We start from the raw sequence: 19186 nt of genomic DNA, 5'->3' as shown, positions 1-19186 counted from the left end.
ATCAAAGGGCTTGAGGATTCAGTCCACCAGCAGTAGCAGTGGAGGTCTTAGGAAGGACTCTGTGAAAAGAGGCACAGTGTCCATCAGACATGGTATTACGCAGGAGAGAGTAGCACCCACCTTTCAGCTATCTGGACTTATTCCTGGCACAGGTGAGGCCTCCCTCAGCCCTCCTCAAACAGCTGACCAGGTTCTGCTCCTGCAAATGCAGAGGAGAGGGTTGGAGCCAGCCCAGCACACCTCACACACTCAGTACCTCATATCTTCTCCACTGCCCTGGAAGGCAAGGTTTCACACATGATAAGAGTGTCCCTTACAGCAATGGATCTGTAATAACTGCCCGGTTGATTCCTCCCACTCTGAGTCCCAGAGGTAACGTGAATTTTTTGCATCATTTTACATCCTGATGCCAAGAATTTTAAGTGTCTCTGCTGCCTTCATAAGTTATCTGAACAGTTCTTTTGATTGATTTTCATTCAAATGTATTCTGTGTTTTCTTGTATTTTAAATCTTATGATTTATTTTATGACAAAAGTAATCAGTGCTTTTAAGGGAAAAAAGTATAGATGAGAGAAAAGATAATCTCCTCCACTGCCACCACACAAAGAAAACCATTATTTCTCCTTTGGTCTACTCAGTTTCATAGTTTTCCCTGTGTATGGATGTATAATGTATTTTTATTTTTCAAAAATGGGCTGGCGCTGTTTTTCTTTATTTTTATTTTACAGTGTACATTAACATTTCCTCCATGCATATGGGTGAAAATCCCCTGCTGAAAGGCAGAGAGCACTGTAGTTGGATCAAAAGGTTGCTGGTAACAAGAGTGACACCCCAATCAAGTATCAGTTTAAGATTTAGCACACAGAGCCTGGCAAGTGCCTACCAGGGAAAGCAGAGTCAGCAATATTCTTATCAGAGAAATCAGAATTGAAGGCCCAGTCATTAAAGATATGGGATATCATGTAAGCCCCTTTGGCCCCTACTTCCACCCCTCATTCCCCTGATCCCCCGTTGGCCCCTTGGGGTGAATGGATCCCATACATCTCTTTGCATCCTTTGCAAACTGCCCATTTTCTGTTTTTACCTTAGCTCTTCCTGAGCCCTTGACACATCTCCGCGTTCTCTCATCATCTCCTCACTGCCCAGATGTCTTTCCTGGAAGTCCTCCTGATAGTCCTTGGGGGAATCGTCCATGTCCCTGTCCATTTTTCTTTTTGCTTTCCAGGGCACATAATCTTCAGCCGGGCACTTTTCGGTGGCTCGCAGCTCGCTCCCGGGCTTTGCCTCCCCACGAGGTTCTCCCTCATCTCCGGCCTTGCCCTGCTTTTCTTGCTTCCCCTCATCTTCTGGTTGTCCCTCATCATCTGGATGTCCCTCATCCTGGAGCTTCCCTGCGTGCCCTGGCTTCCTCCCCACTTCCAGCCTTTCTTCCTCATCTGAACTTCCATCATCTCCAGCCTCCACTTCAGCTGCAGGCTTTCCCTGGCTCTCCAGCTTTCCTTCGTTGTCATTGTAGAGTTTTTCCATGTTGAGATTTCTCTTCTTTTGCTTGTCCTGGGAGACAAACAGGAGACAAAGGAGACTGAGGACTCAGGTAGAATACAGGTGCCAATAGTGCTTGCCTATATGATGTAGGGTTTCCCCAACTCTATCCCAACTTCCAGGCACTCTCACCCACATATTTTTTCCTTTCCTTCCCACTTCACATGTTTACATGAGCCAAACTTGTAGAAACATCTACAGGTGCTTCTCCATACATTTAAGTGGAGTGTGCTGAGAAGTGTATAAGAGCAGATGTGTCCCTAAACTCTGCTCTGGCCTTAGCTGTGCCCATAACAACTTTAACTGGGTAGTCCCAACTTACACTGACCTGCAGGAGTCCTACTCAGTTTCTTTTTTCCCTTGCCTGCAGACGTAAGACTTGTAGAACTGCAGACACAACAGAACAATGGCCAGTTCACAGAGTTCAGGGGCTTCACAAGGGGCTTCACACGCACAACACCTCTGTCTTTCACTTCTTTGTTCTCCCTCCCCTCTATCCTCACCAGCCATAAAGTACCATGTTCTTTCAAGGTCCTGACAAAGGCATGTATTCTGAGACTACAATAAGGAGGCTTGGAAAAGAGGTGGAAGGCAGTGGCCTCCCCAGCTTCTGCTCAGCCTTATGTCACTCCTACCTCCAGGGGTCCTGGGGCAGTTCCCCTCTCTCACTGACCTGTGCTGACCCTGATCTTTCCTTTTCTTGTCTAGTTTTGTGCCTATAATCAAAGACCTGCAGAGAGACAGGAGACAGATGGTGAATGAGGGATTGACAAGTCAATGACTGGCAACTGGGAGACTGATTCTTTCAGACTCTAGTCAAAACTTTCCCAATGCCTGCCCCCCTTGCCCTTGCCCTTGCTTCTCTCATCCCCTCTACAGGCCCTCTCTAACAACCGCCATTTATATGTCACTGGGCCATAGCACAGATTAATTCCAAACTGTCTCTATGTTTCTGAATCCTCCTCCCAAATTTAGATCTTGCTTTTTACTTCACTAAAATGAAGTGTCAGGACAGTGATGTTCAAAAGGCAGATTCTGGTGTGCTCAAGTACCTGTTCTCCAAACCTCCTACCACAGGGTACCTACAGAGTGCAAAGCTCATTACTTCTCAGGAAACGGTAATGGTAGAGTCAGAGGGCAGGGCAGAAATGTCCAAAGCATTCCTGCCACCTCCTCCCCCTCCACATACACAGAAAGACCACTTTTCCCTGTAATGCAAGAGACAAACTGTTTCCAAATTCTGTAAAATTTCTAGTCCATATTTTCGCCTCTCAACCCTGCCTACTTCAGAAGCCATTCCTCAGCACACTAAGAAGCTGTTCGCCAGACTGAAGCTCTGTCCCTCTTCTCTGCAGCACCTCCTCCCTCCCTCCCTCCCTCCCCCTGGCCCCAGCAGCTCACTATTTTGGGTTCCAAAATGGACACAGAAGGTGGAGAAGAGCTACAGAGAACCCAGGCCTGGCCCCTTGACATGGTACTGTCATCCCGAGCTCACAGGCTGTGCCCTCCTCCTGCCACCCTGCAGGGATCAATCAGGCCATTTCCTTGCCATCCCTCAAACCCCTGCCCTCTCCCTCCGTGGGAAGTAGCCTGATAGTCTGCCCCCTAGGACATCCCAACTAGTACCCATTCTCATCCCCTGGCACCTCTCCCTCTCCTCCCACCAAGCCCTCCATTTCTTGCAGCAAAGGGGTGGGCATCAAGGAAGGAGTAGAGAGAATCCAGTCCCTGGACCTGCTCTGATCTTTGCCCTTTGCCACCCCACCCCAGGGGGTCCTCAGGCTGCAGTGGATTTGCAGCCATCCCAGGGAGATACCTCCTATTCCTCACACTTCTTTCTGCCATAAACCTACATTTATCCAGAGAAATGAGAGATGGTACCCAGACTTCTCCCCCAACAGTCATACAATTTTCTGCGCCAAAACAAATGGGGCCAAAAACAGGAGAGGGAGTGGAATCTGGAAAGCAGACCGGATCCTCCTGTAGCCTCTGATTGTTACTACCCCTGCCCCAGGGGTCCCCGCCTCCTCCAGCTAGTACCAACCTGCAGAGGCTATAGGACAGTTGTCTCCTCTGTCCCTTAGTCTGAAATCTATCTTCCTTCACGGAAATTTGGAGCTGGTACCTGGAGGTGAGGGACTTCTGCACATGTCGGCTCCTGATCCCGTAAAGGAAACGTCACCAGTGGGCTCGGGTCCCTAGTTCCCCTCCCACCAGCAGAAAGTACGTAAGGAGCCAGCCCACTTCTTCCCTGCACTAGCCCCCTCCCGCCTAGCCCTCCCCTTTCCGGACCCTCCCCTCACCGCCTGAGGTCCTGTCACTTATTCTGGTCTTTGCTGATCCTAGAGGTCAGAAGTGGTCCTTTCTTCCAGTAATGTGCATTTGTTCTGTCTTATCAGGGATAAACTGCAGCTTCTAGGGCTACTTGCCATTTCTACAGCTCTGAGAAATTTTTTCTTTCTTTCCTTTCATCTCAAAGCACTTAACGCCCCTTACCCCCAATCTACTTCTCCACTCTTCCACTGATGTTCATTACCCGTGTCCTCCAGACCTTCACATAATAGGTACAGGGAGGATTGTCAGGTAGGGAAGCAAATAGTTGAAATTGGTATTTTATTTTCTTCTAAATAATTTTTTTTGTTTTATTTAATTTACTCACCTCAATATGGGTCATTTTTATAAGCAAAAATTAAATAAAGCAATTTTCATTTGGGGGAAATAATGTGTCTAAGATAGAGGAAAAAAAACAATATTCCAAAATTCTGAGACCAAATTAAGTTCGTAACATTATTTTTTACTACATAGAAAATGGATTTGATTGAGTACATGCAAAAGATTTAAAATTTTTTTCATGAATAGATGGTTCTGTCATGTTCTTCTAAAAATACATATATTTAATGTTCCCAAACCATTGCTTAGTGCTAAGCAGACTTGCTGTAATCTGATGGCTGACACAGTATCAGTCTCAAAAATTTGGCCCATTGCTATTTTCATTCATAGGTTTAGCTGTGGGCAAAGGCAGTTGAGGATGTGAGGGATACAGACATGGTCTGATCTTCCCTGCCCTGTTAAGAGGGAAGCAATATGCTGCTTTCTGATACCTTCTCACCTTCCAGAGCCTCTCATCTTTTGCATTCAGACACCTGACTGTTGCTTACTCCAAAAATATGCATGGAGTAGTACTGCCCTGAGGAAATTTATTTGGCTCCTTCCTTCCCTTCCCCAACTTCCCACAGAGGTGACTCAACCCCAGCAGAAATAGGCATGCTGTTGTGACAGCTGGAAACCAGAGTAGTTCCCTTCTAGATTCCTGCAAGCAGAGGGATTCCATAAAGCCTGAAGAAGTGATTGCTGGAGGGAAAGCCTCCAGACCTGCCTGCCCTCTGCTCTTGTTCACAGTGCCCAGGTGGAAGCTTACTTAACCCTGCCTGCTGCTTACCACTTTACCTAGGAGGTATAGTCTGATGGATCTCTCAACTCCAGTATCTTCACCTCCAGGGCACCTTAGAGGAGCCTAGCCATGTTACAGGGTTGCTGCCTGCCAGTTCACACCCACCCTGGGGTCCTCTCAGTCAGACTTAGGCAAGTGTCTAAGGAACTGTGCCATGCTTACCATACTGATTGACCTGGACCAGGTGTTTTCAACTGAGGAAGTCTGTGGACAACCTGAAATGGCATGCAGGGTTACACATATTTAGAAGGTAGTAGAGTATATACACTTACAAAAAGAAGATCTGTACCTTAAGAACCTGAGAAACCCTGATACCTGAGCAGACTGACATCAGTGAAGAAGCAGAAGCTAAGAGGTAGAGAAAGACAGAGAGGAGAAGGAGAAGAAGCTATTTGGGAATAAGACAGGAAGGAGAAGGGACAAATAGCAGCTGAGATACCTTAAAGAGAGAGCACTTACCGCTTGCGCTCAGGCATTCTTGACTATGCCTGAGAAACCTGTGAATCCCCTGGAATTAAATTCAAAATGATGTGTATGAGTGTGTGGTTAGGGAGGGATAAAATATGTACATATGTACTGGGTATGCATTTACCTAGGGCAGGACTCATTGCTGTCATGTAATGCTCAAAGGGGTATATAATATTAAAAATGTGAAAGCCAACTGGCCTAGAGAATATACTTCTATATATATCTTTTTCAAATAAGACTGTATCTGTTAGGAGAAATTAATATAAGGCAAAAAGTAATAATTTTGTACAACTCAGTAGCATATAATACATTCACAATGTTGTGAAGCCATCACCTCTATTTCCAAAACATTTATTTCAACTCTGAAGAGGACCCCATACTCATTACACAGTCACTCTCAATTTTCCCCTCCCCCCAGTCCTTACCAATGACTAATCTGCTTTCTGTCTCTATGGAATTACCTAGTTTGGATATTTCATATAGATGGAATCATGCCATATGTGACATTTTGTGTCTGGCATAATGTTTTCAAGGCTCATCCACATTGTACGATACCTCATGCCTTTTTAGGGCTGAATAATATTTGATTGTATGTATGTATCATATTTTGTTCATCTATTCAAACAAAAAAAAGTTGATGGATGTTTGGGTTGTTTCCACCTTTTGACTTTTGTGAATAATGTTGCCTTAAATATTTGTGTATTAGTTTTTGTGTGAATGTGCATTTTTATTTCTCTTGGGTATATGCCTAGGAATAGAATTGCTGGGTCATGTGGTAATTCTATGTCTAACTTTCTGAGAAGCTGCCAAGCTGTGTTCCACAGTGGCTGCAACATTTTGCATTCCTACCAAAAATATGTGAGGTTCCAATTTATCCACGTTCTTAAAAACAATTGTTAATTGTCCTTTTTAAATTTTTGTAATCCTATGGTAGGTGAGAAGTGGTTTTGATTTGCATTTTCCTTATGACTAAGGATATTAAGCATCGTTTCATGTGCATACTGGATATTTATATATCTTCTTTGGAGAAATATCTATTCAAGTCTTTTTTGTTTGTTTTTGTTGTTGCATTGTAAAAGTTCTTCAGATAGTCTGAATACAAGATGCTTATTAGATATATGATTTGCAGATATATTCTCCCATTCTTGATTGTCTTTTCATTTTCTTGAGTGTTCTTTGATTCATAAAAGTTTTTAATTTTCGTGAAGTCAAATTTATCTATTTTTCTTTTGTTCTTCATGCATTTGGAGTCATAACTAAAAATTCAAGGGTGTGAATATTTATTCTTTTGTTTTCTTTTAAGAGTTTTAAAGTTTTAGCTCATGTGTTTAGATCTCAACCATTTTGAGTTAATTTTTATATATGACGTGAGTTAATTTTTGTACAAGGCTTATAAGATTCAAAGATTCACACACAGCACCTTGTTGCTCTAGTAGGTAAAAGGCATAACTCTTTGTTACTTACAGCTCCAAAAGAGAGAAGACTGCCAGGCAGGGCCACATGTGGGTTATGCCTGGATAACAGAAAGTTGGATCTCTAAAGGGCAGTTTATGTATTATAAGTCAGGTAGAATTAGCTAGATATCTCTGGACTCCTGTGGATTGGCTACTTCGAATACTTTGAATGATTTCTCAGGCTTCAAGGTGTAGGTGCTGTCCCTAGTTGTCTGGAACCTGGCCCCTGGGCAATTAGGACTGGTGCACAGTGTCCCAGAGTATGAATGCCTGATCAGGGAAGTGGTTGGAGTGTGTACTTCATCAGATGCTCAAGAAGGGAAATTAACTGGCCTCTAGCCAGGGACTCAAAATTGAGTCAAGATACAATTTCTACAAAAAATATATTACAATTGACCCCTTTATGTCTTGACATCCATTTTGAGGTCAATTATTTAGGATATTTCAGTGGCTCAGATAATAGAGGAGACTTACAGAGAGTAGGATATAAGTTGCCCTAGATGACACAGAAAACATTGTATTATGAAAGTAAAAAGGAGGAAATCAAGTAGAAGATTGAGGAGGCCTTGTAGGCCAGTCATAACCAAGTTCCTTAATTAACATGGCTTTGGCCAAGAAAACAAATCAGAAATGTACAGGGTATCTAATAATATCTTTAGTAGATCTGTAAAGTGTATTTTAAGCATGAATTATATATTTTTATGACAAAATATCTTGGTGACAAGTCTGGAAAGTATAAACTGATAGTTTAGTAAAATATGGAAGAGTTTGATGGTATTTGTAGCCATGAAGAAGGGGCAGTTGTGATGTTCATGGTCAGAGATGCAATAAGGAGGTACTGGTGGAAAGCGGGAGGAGAGAAGTAGGTGAATGTACTGGGGAGTGGGAAGGCTTTTCCCCACGTGGTTGAGGGGTGGTTTAGGAGGTAGTTGCCTCTTGAGGAAAGCGATAATCTCCGTTAATTTTTAGAATGGCTTTTATCATAATAGCTTGTATAAAATGTCCCTTTAAGCATAGGATTATAGAGGTGTACAAGTTTCCCCCACTATCCAAAAGTAGAGCATTCTTATGAAACTTTTTTTAAGCCAAAATAGTATAAAGCAAAGAAGCAATTACCATTGATTTATAAGAAAAAATTTTTGAGCACACCCAGACCCAAAAAATAACCTCTCTTATGCTTTTCTTATACCTCAGGACACATCATGCTAAGTGGTTGCACAAAATAAATCAAATAAATTGAGACAAAGCACAGATGCTCACAGAGACAGGTTCAAATATATAGTGGCTTGATGCTGACATGCTGAGTGTATATCCCAGGGAAGGAGTTTGGCTGGGCCACTCTCATAGCTCACGGTGAGCATGACTTTATAATGGCTCACTGCAGAACAAATGCTGATGCTATTTTAGGTTCTCACCTTTTTTCGCAAAGATGAAAATCTCCGGATTCCTTTTTCTTTCTTCAGATTCCTTTTGATTAGCAAAAACAGCTACTAATGTAGGTCTTTTGTAAAAGTGAACTGTTATATAACCATCCTTCACTGTTGGTGGGAACATATTGGTGCAACCGCTGTGGAAAACAATATGGAGGTTCCTCAAAAAACTAAAAATATAAACACCACTTGGTCCAGGAATTCCACTCTTAGGAATTTACCTGAAGAAAACAAGATCCCTGATTCTAAAAGACATATGCAGCCCTAGGTTTATTGCTGCACTATTTACAATAGCCAAGATATGGAAGCAACCTAAGTGTCCAGCAATAGATGAATGAATAAAGAAGATGTGGTCCATATACACTATGCAACATTATTCAGCCATAAAAGAAAAGGAATCCTCCCACTTGCAACAACATGGATGGATCTAGAGGGTGTTATGCTCAGTGAAATAAGCCAGATGGAGAGAGACAAATTCCATATTATTTTACTTATTTGTGTAGTATAAAAACAAAGCAAAACAGGAGGAACAAAATAGCAGTAGATTCATAACACTGAGAAGGGACTAGCGATTAAAAAGGAGGTGGGGTTGGGGGAGGGATGGGGGAGGGAGAAGGGGATAAAAGGGGCACAATAATTCTCAACCACAGTATAAGCTGGTCAGTAGTACAGCATGGAGAATATAGTCAGTGATTCTGTAACATCTTACTATGTGGATAGATAGTAACTGCACTAGTGTGGGTGAGGATTTAATAATATGGGTAACTGTTGGACCACTGTGCTGTATATTTGAAACCAATGTAAGATATTATGTCAACGATACTTTAATTTTTAAAAAAGTTAAGAGGTGTAGTGTGAACTTTTGAAAAGCAGGGGATACCTTTTGGCAGAGAGAAAAGCATACACTACAGTAAAGGTCTAAGTAAACAGTGAACTCAGAAAATTTAATAAAATCCCCAGTATCAGAGGAAAAAAGCAATATATGTATTGTGTCCAATTTGCCAGTGTGTTAGGAAAGGCAGCACATGGGCATTGCTGGGGCAATGGTCTTAGATCTCGGGTGAAGTCTTTCCTTGTGTAGGGAGCAAAGTCATTTCCAATAGTGAGGTCATTGAACAGTATCATCTGAAGCAACATCATCTCCAATGGCGAGCTTCTGTGTTGAGGTGATGTCATCTGGGATATGGGACTGGGGTATCCTTTCCAAGTTAGATTGATGTCAGTCATGTTTTTGTGGCTCTTTGGTATTACAAGTAGTGTGAGATACTTGTAGAATTTGAAGGCAATGTTGGGTCTGGGACCCTGACTTGCAAATTTTATAAAATTGTGGTAATAAGTTATCAACATAAAATTTACCTTTTTAACCAATTTTTAGTATACACTTCAGTGGCATTAAGTACATTCACACTGTGTAACCATCACCATCACCCATCTCTAGAAGTTTCTTGATCTTCCCAAACTAAAGTTCTATATTAAACAATAACTCCCTATTCCCCGCTTCCTGCAGCCCATGGCGAATACCATTCTGTTTTCTGTACTTTGGTGTTTGACTACTCCAGGTATTTTGCATAAATGAACTCATGCAATATTTGAGTTTTTCTGTCTGGGTTACTTCACTTACCATAATGTTTTCAAGATTCATACATGTTGTAACACGTGTCAGAAATTCATTCCTTTAAAAGGCTGAATAATATTCCATTTTATGCAATACTACATTTTGTTTATCCATTCATCTGTCAATGAACACGTAGGTTGTTTTCCCCTTTTTTCCAGTTTTATTGAGAAATAGTTGATATACATCATTGTATAAGGTTAAGGTGTACAGCATGATAGTATGATTTACATATATCGTGAAACGATTAACACGATAGGTTTAGTTAACATCCATGGTCTCATACAGATGCAATAAAAAGAAAAGAAAAAAATTCTCCCAGTGATAAGAACTCTTAGGATCTGCTCTTTTAACAATTTTCCTATATATCATACAGCAGTGTTAAATTAACTATAGTCACCTTGCTGTACATTACATAACCATGACTTATTTATTTTATAACTGAAACTTTGTACCCTTTGACCACCATCCTCCCCCCACCTGTAGTAACCACAAATCTGATTGCTTTTTCTATGCGTTTGGTGGGGTTTTTTTTAGATTCCACATACAAAATCATACAGTATTTGTCTTTGTCTGACCTTTGTACTTAGCATAATGACTTCAAGGTCTATCCATGTTGTCACAAATGGCAGGATTTCCTCATTATTTTATGGCTGAATAATGTATGTGTGTGTGTGTGTGTGTGTGTGTGTGTGTGTATATATACATACATATATATATATATACTTATATACATACATATATATATATATATATATATATATATATATATATACTTATATACATGCCACAACTTGTTTATCCATTCATCTATTGATGGACACTTAGGTTGTTTCCATGTCTTGGCTATTGTAAATAATGCTACTATAAACATGGGGGTGCAGATATCTTTTCAAGTTAGTGTTTTTGTTTCCTTTGGATATATTTCCAGAAGTGGAATTGCTGGATCACATGAGTAGTTCTAATTTCAATTTATTGAGGAACCTCGATGCTGCTTTCCATAGTGGCTGTACTGATTTACAACCCCGCCAACAGTGCGCAAGGGTAACCTTTCTCCACATCCATGCCAACATTTATCTCTTGTCTTTTTGATGATTGCCATTCTAATAGGTGTGAGGTGATAGTTCATTATGGTTTTAATTTGCACTTCCCTGATGATTAGACATGTTGAGCATCTTTTCATGTACCTGTTGGCTATTTGTATATCTTCTTTCCCACCTTTTGCTTATTGTAAGTAGTGCTGCTATGAACACTGTTGTACACATATCTGTTTGAGTCCCTGCTTTCAGTTGCTTTGGGTATATACCCAAAAGTGGACTTGCTGGATCATATGGTAATTCTATGTTTAATATTTTGAAGAACCACAATACTGGTTTGCCACAGAGCCTGCATCATTGTACACACCCACCAATACACAAGAATTCCAATTTCTCCACATCCTTGCCACTTATTTTCCAGTTTTAGATTTTGTTATGTTTTGTTTTAATAATAGTCATCCTAATAGGTGTGAAGTGATATTTCATTGTGGATTTGATTTTCATTTCCCTAATGATTAATGATGTTAAGCATCTTTCCATGTGCTTATTGGTCATTTGTATATCTTCTTTGGAGAAATGTCTACTAAAGTCCTTTGCTCATTTCTTAATTGGGTTGTTGTTTTTCAGTTGTTGAGTTGTAGAATTTCTTTCTATATTCTGGATATTAATCCCTTATCACATATACAATTTGTAAATAGTTTCTTTCATTCCATGGGTTGCCTTTCACTGTATGGATGATATCTTCTTCTAGTGCACAAAAGTTTTCGGTTTTGATGAAGTTCAATTTATTTTTTTGTTGCCTGAATTTTTAAAAGGTGGCACATCCAAAAAGTCATCGTCAAACCTAATGTCATAAAGCTTTTCCCTTATGTTTTCTTCTAAAAGTTTTCTACGTTCAGTTTTTGCATTTAGGTCTTTGATCTATCTTGAGAAAATTTTTGTATATAATGTAGGGTAAGGATCCAACTTCATTCTTTAGCATGTGGATATCCCATTTTCTTGGCACCATTCGTTGAGACTCTCCTTTCCCCCATTGAATGGTCTTGGCCTGCATGTAAAAATCTTTTTTTAAAATTTTGGTATCATTACTCTACAATTACATGAGGAGCATTATGCTCACTAGACACCCCCTATCAACAAGTTCCCCCCACATCCACCACTGCAGTCATTGTCCATCAGCATAGTAAGATGTTGTAGAAACAATACTTGCCTTCTCTGTGTTGTACAGCCCTCCCTGTCCCCCCCACAATACAAATGCTAATCATAATGCCCCCTTTCTTTCCCCCCCCCTTCTCCCTCGATTCCCACCTATCTTCCCCAGTCCTTTTCCCTTTGGTAACTATTAGTCCATTCTTGGGTTCTGTGAGTCTTCTGGTGTTTTGCTCCTTCAGTTTTTCTTTGTTCTTATACTCCACAGATGAGTGAAATCATTTGATACTTGTCTTTCTCCACCTGGCTTATTTCACTGAGCATAAAACCCTCTAGCTCCATCCATGTTGTTGCAAATGGTAGGATTTGTTTTCTTCTTACGGTTGAATAATATTCCATTGTGTATATGTACCACATCTTCTTTATCCATTCATCTACTGATGGACACTTAGGTTGCTTCCACTTCTTGGCTATTGTGAATAGTGCTATGATAAACGTAGGGGTGCATTTGTCTTTTTCAAACTGGGCTGCTGCATTCTCAGGGTAAATACCTAGAAGTGGAAATCCTGGGACAAATGATATCTCTATTTTGAGTTTTTTGAGGAACCTCCATGCTGCTTTCCACAATGGCTGAACTAGTTTACAATCCCACCAGCAGTGTAGGAGAGTTCCCCTTTCTCCACATCCTTGCCAACATTTGTTGTTGTTTGTCTTTTGGATGGTGGTGATCCTTACTTGTGTGAGATGATATCTCATTGTGGTTTTAATTTGCATTTCTCTGATGACTAGTGAATGGAGCATCTTTTCATGTGCCTGTTGGCCATCTGAATTTCTTCTTTGGAGAACTGTTCAGCTCATCTGACCATTTTTTAATTGGATTACTTGCTTTTTCTTCATTGAGGTGCATAAGCTCTTTATATATTTTGCATGACAACCCTTCACTGGATCTGTTAATTATGGATATATTCTCCCATAACGTAGGATGCCTTTTTGTTCTATTGGTGGTGTCCTTTGCTGTACAGAAGCTTTTCAGTTGATATAGTCCCACTTGTTCATTTTTGCTTTTGTTTCCCTTGCCTGGGGAGATATGCTCATGAAGAGGTTGCTCATGTTAATGTCCAGTAGATTTTTGCCTATGTTTTTTTCTAAGAGTTATATGGTTTCATGACTTACATTCAGGTCTTTGATCCATTTCGAATTTACTTTAGTGTATTGGGTTAGACAGTGATCCAGTTTCATTCTCTTATATGTAGCTGTCCAGTTTTGCCAGCACCATCTGTTGAAGGGACTGTCATTTCCCCATTGTATGTCTGTGGCTCCTTTATCATATATTAATTGACCATGAATGTTTGGATTAATGTCTGGAGTCTCTATTCTGTTCCACTGGTCTGTGGCTTTGTTCTAGTGCCAGTACCAAACTGTCTTGATTACTGTGGCTTTTTAGTAGAGCTTGAAGTTGGGGAGCAAGATCCCCCCCACACTTTATTCTTTCTCCTCAAGATTGCTTTGTCTATGCGTGGTTTTTGGTGTTTCCATATGAATTTTTGAACTATTTGTTCCAGTTCGTTGAAGAATGGTGTTGATAATTTGATAGAGATTATATCAAATCTGTATATTGCTTTGGGAAAGATGGCCATTTTAATGATATTAATTCTTCGTAACCAAGAGCATGGGATGAGTTTCCATTTGTTAGTGTCCTCTTTAATTTCTCTTGAGTGTCCTGATGAAAAAGGATTAAAGATGGCCACATGAGAGGAGAGACAGAGGCTTCCTCCTAAAACTGGATACAATTAGAAAATATAGTTGGCACAACTAATCCTGAGAGAGCAACAGGAAAGAGGATGGTGCCACACTGCATACACCTGGAGAAAAGAGCAGACCTCACCGATGGCGTAATGCACCAGAGCTGTGGCTCCATGGGACCTGAGACCTTTCCCCACCCCAGCTCACAGGCGGGAGGAAGAGAAACTGAGCAGGGAGGGAGTGGAAGGCTTGGGACTACTGAATACCTAGCTCCAGAGATCTGTGCAGGGAGAACAAACCTACATTTCATGGTGCTTTCATCATAACTTGTGATTATGGGGTTGGAAAACTGGGACAGGCGGAGTTCCTGGGGAGACTGGGATTCCGGCTGCTTGTGGAAAGCAGGGATCTATATCCAGCTGCTCTGGGACAAAAGCTTATACCTGTGTGCTCGACCCACTGGCTCAGGCAGTGGAGACAGGCACACCAGCTGGGAAGCGGGGAACAGCTCTTTCCTCCCCCCAGGTATAAATACCACTCCCCTGCGAACCCGACATTGCTTCAGGGGCTGAACACCTCCAGAATAGAGCTTCTGGACACTAGAGGGCGCCATATATAAACATGAAACGCCAAAGGAACCTTGTCCAGAGTAAAATTATTAATACAATCCCCAAGAAAGATTTAAATGATATGGACCTCGTGACTCTTCCTGAAAGGGAGTTCAAAATAAAAATCATCAACATTCTAATGGAGGAACGGAAAGACATCCAAGAACTCAGGAATGATTTCAGGTCAGAGATTCAATCATTGAAGAGCACAATGGAGGGTATTAAAAGCAGGTTGGATATGGTAGAGGAAACGATAAATGAACTAGAAACTACAGAAGAGGAATACAAAGAAGCTGAGGCACAGAGAGAAAAAGGGATCTCTAAGAATGAAAGAATATTGAGAGAACTGTACGACCAATCCAAATTGAACAATATTCACATTATAGGGATACCAGAAGAAGAAGAGAGAGAAAGGGATAGAAAGTGTCTTTGAGGAGGTAGTGGCTGAAAACTTCCCCAATCTGGGGAAGGAGATAGTCTCTCAGGCCATGGAGATCCACAGATCTCCCAGCACAAGGGACCCAAGGAAGACAACACCAAGACACATAGTAATTAAAATGGGAAAGATCAAGGATAAGGACAGACTGTTAAAAGTAGCCAGAGGAAGAAATAAGATTACATACAAAGAAAAGACCATCCGGCCAACACCAGACTTCTCAGCAGAAAACTTACAGGCCAGAAGGGAGTGGCATGGTGTATTTAATTCCATGAAGCAGAAGGGCCTAGAACCAAGATTACTTTATCCAGAAAGTATAACATTTAAATTTTAAGGAGGGATTAAACAATTTCCAGATAAGTAAAAGCTGAGAGAGTTTACCTCCCACAAACCATCTCTGCAGTCTATTTTGGAGGGACTGCTATAGATTGAAGTGTTCCTAGGGTTGGATAGCTGTCACCAGAGGTAGTAAAACCACGGTAGGTAGGGTGGAGCAGGTGATTGTGAGGCAAATGCAAAATTAAATTGACTATCCACAAAGTCAATCAAGGGATAGACAAAATGTACAAAATTTGATACCTAATATATAAAGAATGAAGGAGGAACAAAAAGGAGGAGAAATAGAAAAGAACCTTTAGATTGTGTTTGTAACAGCATACTAAGGGAGTTAAGTTAGACTCTTTGAAAGTGAGGAAAATAACCTGGATCCTTTGGTAACCAGGAATCTAAATCCTGAAATGGCAATAAGTACATACCTATCAATAATCACCCTAAATGTAAATGGCCTGAATGCACCAATCAAAAGCCATAGAGTCACTGAATGGATAAAAAAACAAGACCCATCTACATGCTGCTTACAAGAGACTCACCTCAAACCCAAAGACATGCACAGAGTAAAAGTCAAGGGATGGAAAAAGATATTTCATGCAAACAACAAGGAGAAAAAAACAGGTGTTGCAGTACTAGAATCAGACAAAATAGACTTCAAAACAAAGAAAGTAACAAGAGATAAAGAAGGACATTACATAATGATAAAGGGCTCAGTCCAACAAGAGGATATAACCATTATGAATATATATGCACCCAACACAGGAGCACCAGCATACATAAAACAAATACTAACAGAACTAAAAGAGGAAATAGAATGCACTGCATTCATTTTAGGAGACTTCAACACGCCATTCACTCCAAAGGAAAGATCCACCAGACAGAAAATAAGTAAGGACACAAAGGCACTGAACCACACACTAGAACAGATGGACCTAATAGACATCTATAGAACTCTACACCCAAAAGCAACAGGATACACATTCTTCTCAAGTGCACATGGAACATTCTCCAGAATAGACCACATACTATGCCACAAAAAGAACCTTAATAGATTCAAAAACATTGAAATTCTTCCAACCAACTTTTCAGACCACAAAGGTATAAAACTAGAAATAAATTGTACAAAGAAAGCAAAAAGGCTCACAAACACATGGAGGCTTAACAACACGCCTCTAAATAGTCAATGGATCAATGACCAAATTAAAATGGAGATCCAGCAATATATGAAACAAATGACAATGACAACACAAAGCCCCAACTTCTGTGGGACGCAGCAAAAGTAGTCTTAAGAGGAAAGTATATAGCAATCCAGGCATATTTAAAGAAGGAACTACAATCCCAACTGAATAGTCTAATGTCACAATTATCAAAATTGGAAAAAGAAGAACAAATGAGGCCTAAGGTCAGCAGATGGAGGGACATAATAAAGATCAGAGAAGAAATAAATAAAAATGAGAAGAATAAAACAATAGAAAAAATGAAAACAAAGAGCTGGTTCTTCGAGAAAATGAACAAAATACATAAGCCTCTAGCCAGACTTATTAAGAGAAAAAGTGAGTCAACACACATCAACAGAATCAGAAACGAGAAAGGAAAAATCACAACGGACCCCGCAGAAATACAAAGAATTATTAGAGACTACTATGAAAACCTACATGCTAACAAGCTGGAAAACCTAGGAGAAATGGACAACTTCCTAGAAAAATACAACCTTCGAAGAATGACCCAGAAAGAAACAGAAAATCTAAACAGGCCAATTACCATCATCAAAATTGAATCAGTAATCAAAAAACTACCCAAGAAGAAAATCCCTGCGCCAGATGGATTTACCTCAGAATTTTATCAGACATACAGAGAAGACATAATACCCATTTTCCTTAAAGTTTTCCAAAAAATAGAAGAGGAGGGAATACTCACAAACTCATTCTATAAAGCCAACATCACCCTAATACCAAAACCAGGCAACGTCCCCACCAAAAAAGAAAACTACAGACCGATATCCCTGAAAAACATAGATGCAAAAGTACTCAACAAAATATTCGCAAACCGAATTCAAAAATACATCAAGAGAATCATACACCATGACCAAGTGGGATTCATCCCAGGGAAGTGGGGATGGTACAGCATTCGAAAATCCATCAACATCATCCACCACATCAACAAAAAGGACAGAAACCACATGATCATGTCCATAGATGCTGAAAAAGCATTCGACAGAATTCAACCTCAATTCATGATAAAAACTCTCAACAAAATGGGCATAGAGGGCAAGTACCTCAACATAATAAAGGCCGTATATGATAAACCCACAGCTAACATCATACTGAACACCAAGAGGCTGAAAGCTTTTCCTCTGAGATCGGGAACAATACAGGGATGCCCACTCTCCCCACTGTTATTCAACATAGTACTGGAGGTCCTAGCCACGGCAAACAGACAAAACAAAGAAATACAAGGAATGCAGACTGGTAAAAAAGAAGTCAAACTGTCACTATTTGCAGATGACATAATATTGTATATCAAAAACCCTAAGGAATCCACTCCAAAACTACTAGAACTAATATCGGAATTCAGCAAAGTTGCAGGATACAAAATTAACACACAGAAATCTGTAGCTTTCCTATACACTAACAATGAACTAATAGAAAGAGAAATCAGGAAAACAGTTCCATTCACAATAGCATCAAAAAGAATAAAATACCTAGGAATAAACCTAACCAAGGAAGTGAAATACATATATACCTGAAAACTACAAGACACTCTTAAGAGAAATTAAAGAGTTCACTAACAAATGGAAACTCATCCCATGCTCCAGGCTAGAAAGAATTAATATCGTCAAAATGGCCATCCTGCCCAAAGCAATATACAGATTCGATGCAATCCCTATCAAATTACCAACAGCATTCTTCAATGAACTGGAACAAATAGTTCAAAAATTCATATGGAACAGTCAAAGAACCCGAATAGCCAAAGCAATCTTGAGAAGGAAGAATAAAGTGGGGGGGATCTTGCTCCCCAACTTCAAGCTCTACTACAAAGCCACAGTAATCAAGACAATTTGATACTGGCACAAGAACAGACCCACAGACCAGTGGAAGAGAATCGAGACTCCAGACATTAACCAAAACATATATGGCCAATTAATATATGATAAAGGATCCATGGACATACAATGAGGAAATGACAGTCTCTTCAACAGATGATGCTGGCAAAACTGGACAGCTACATGTAAGAGAATGAAACTGGATCACTGTCTAACCCCATACACAAATGTAAACTCCAAATGGATCAAAGACCTGAATGTAAGTCATGAAACATAAAACTCTTAGAAAAAAACATAGGCAAACATCTCATGGACATAAACATGAGTGACTTCTTCATGAGCATATCTCCCTGGGCAAGGGAAACAAAAGCAAAAATGAACAAGTGGAACTATATCAAGCTAAAAAGCTTCTGTACAGCAAAGGACACCATAAATAGAACAAAAAGGTATCCTACAGTATGGGAGAATATATTCATAAATGACAGATCTGATAAAGGATTGACATCCAAAATATATAAAGCGCTCACACACCTCAACAAACAAAAAGCAAATAATCCAATTAAAAAATGGGCAGAGGTGCTTAATAGTTCTCTAAAGAAGAAGTCCAGATGGCCAACAGGCACATGAAAAGATGCTCCACATCACTAATCATCAGAGAAATGCAAATTAAAACCACAGTGAGATACCACCTCACACCAGTAAGGATCGCCATCATCGAAAAGGGAAACAACAACAAATGTTGATGAGTTTCTGGAGAAAGGGGAACACTCCTACACTGCTGGTGGGAATGTAAATTAGTTCAACCATTTTGGAAAGCAGTATGGAGGTTCCTCAGAATGCTCAAAATAGAAATACCATTTGACCCAGGAATTCCACTTCTAGG

At 40.3% G+C, this 19186-nt stretch overlaps 1 protein-coding gene across 1 annotated transcript; it reads right to left on the bottom strand.

Annotated features, from left to right (window-relative positions):
- Positions 1-1028: 1028 nt before the first annotated feature.
- On the bottom strand, positions 1029-1527 carry TCEAL5 (transcription elongation factor A like 5). The gene has a single exon (XM_036907087.2). The coding sequence runs from the start codon at positions 1525-1527 to the stop codon at positions 1081-1083; it is 447 nt and encodes a 148-aa protein (XP_036762982.2). The 3' UTR covers positions 1029-1080.
- Positions 1528-19186: the final 17659 nt, after the last annotated feature.

Source organism: Manis pentadactyla, chromosome X (assembly GCF_030020395.1).
Source record: "Manis pentadactyla isolate mManPen7 chromosome X, mManPen7.hap1, whole genome shotgun sequence".
Lineage (NCBI taxonomy): Eukaryota > Metazoa > Chordata > Mammalia > Pholidota > Manidae > Manis > Manis pentadactyla.
Note: the sequence above shows the minus strand (reverse complement) of the source record. Positions and strands in the feature narration are given on the sequence as shown.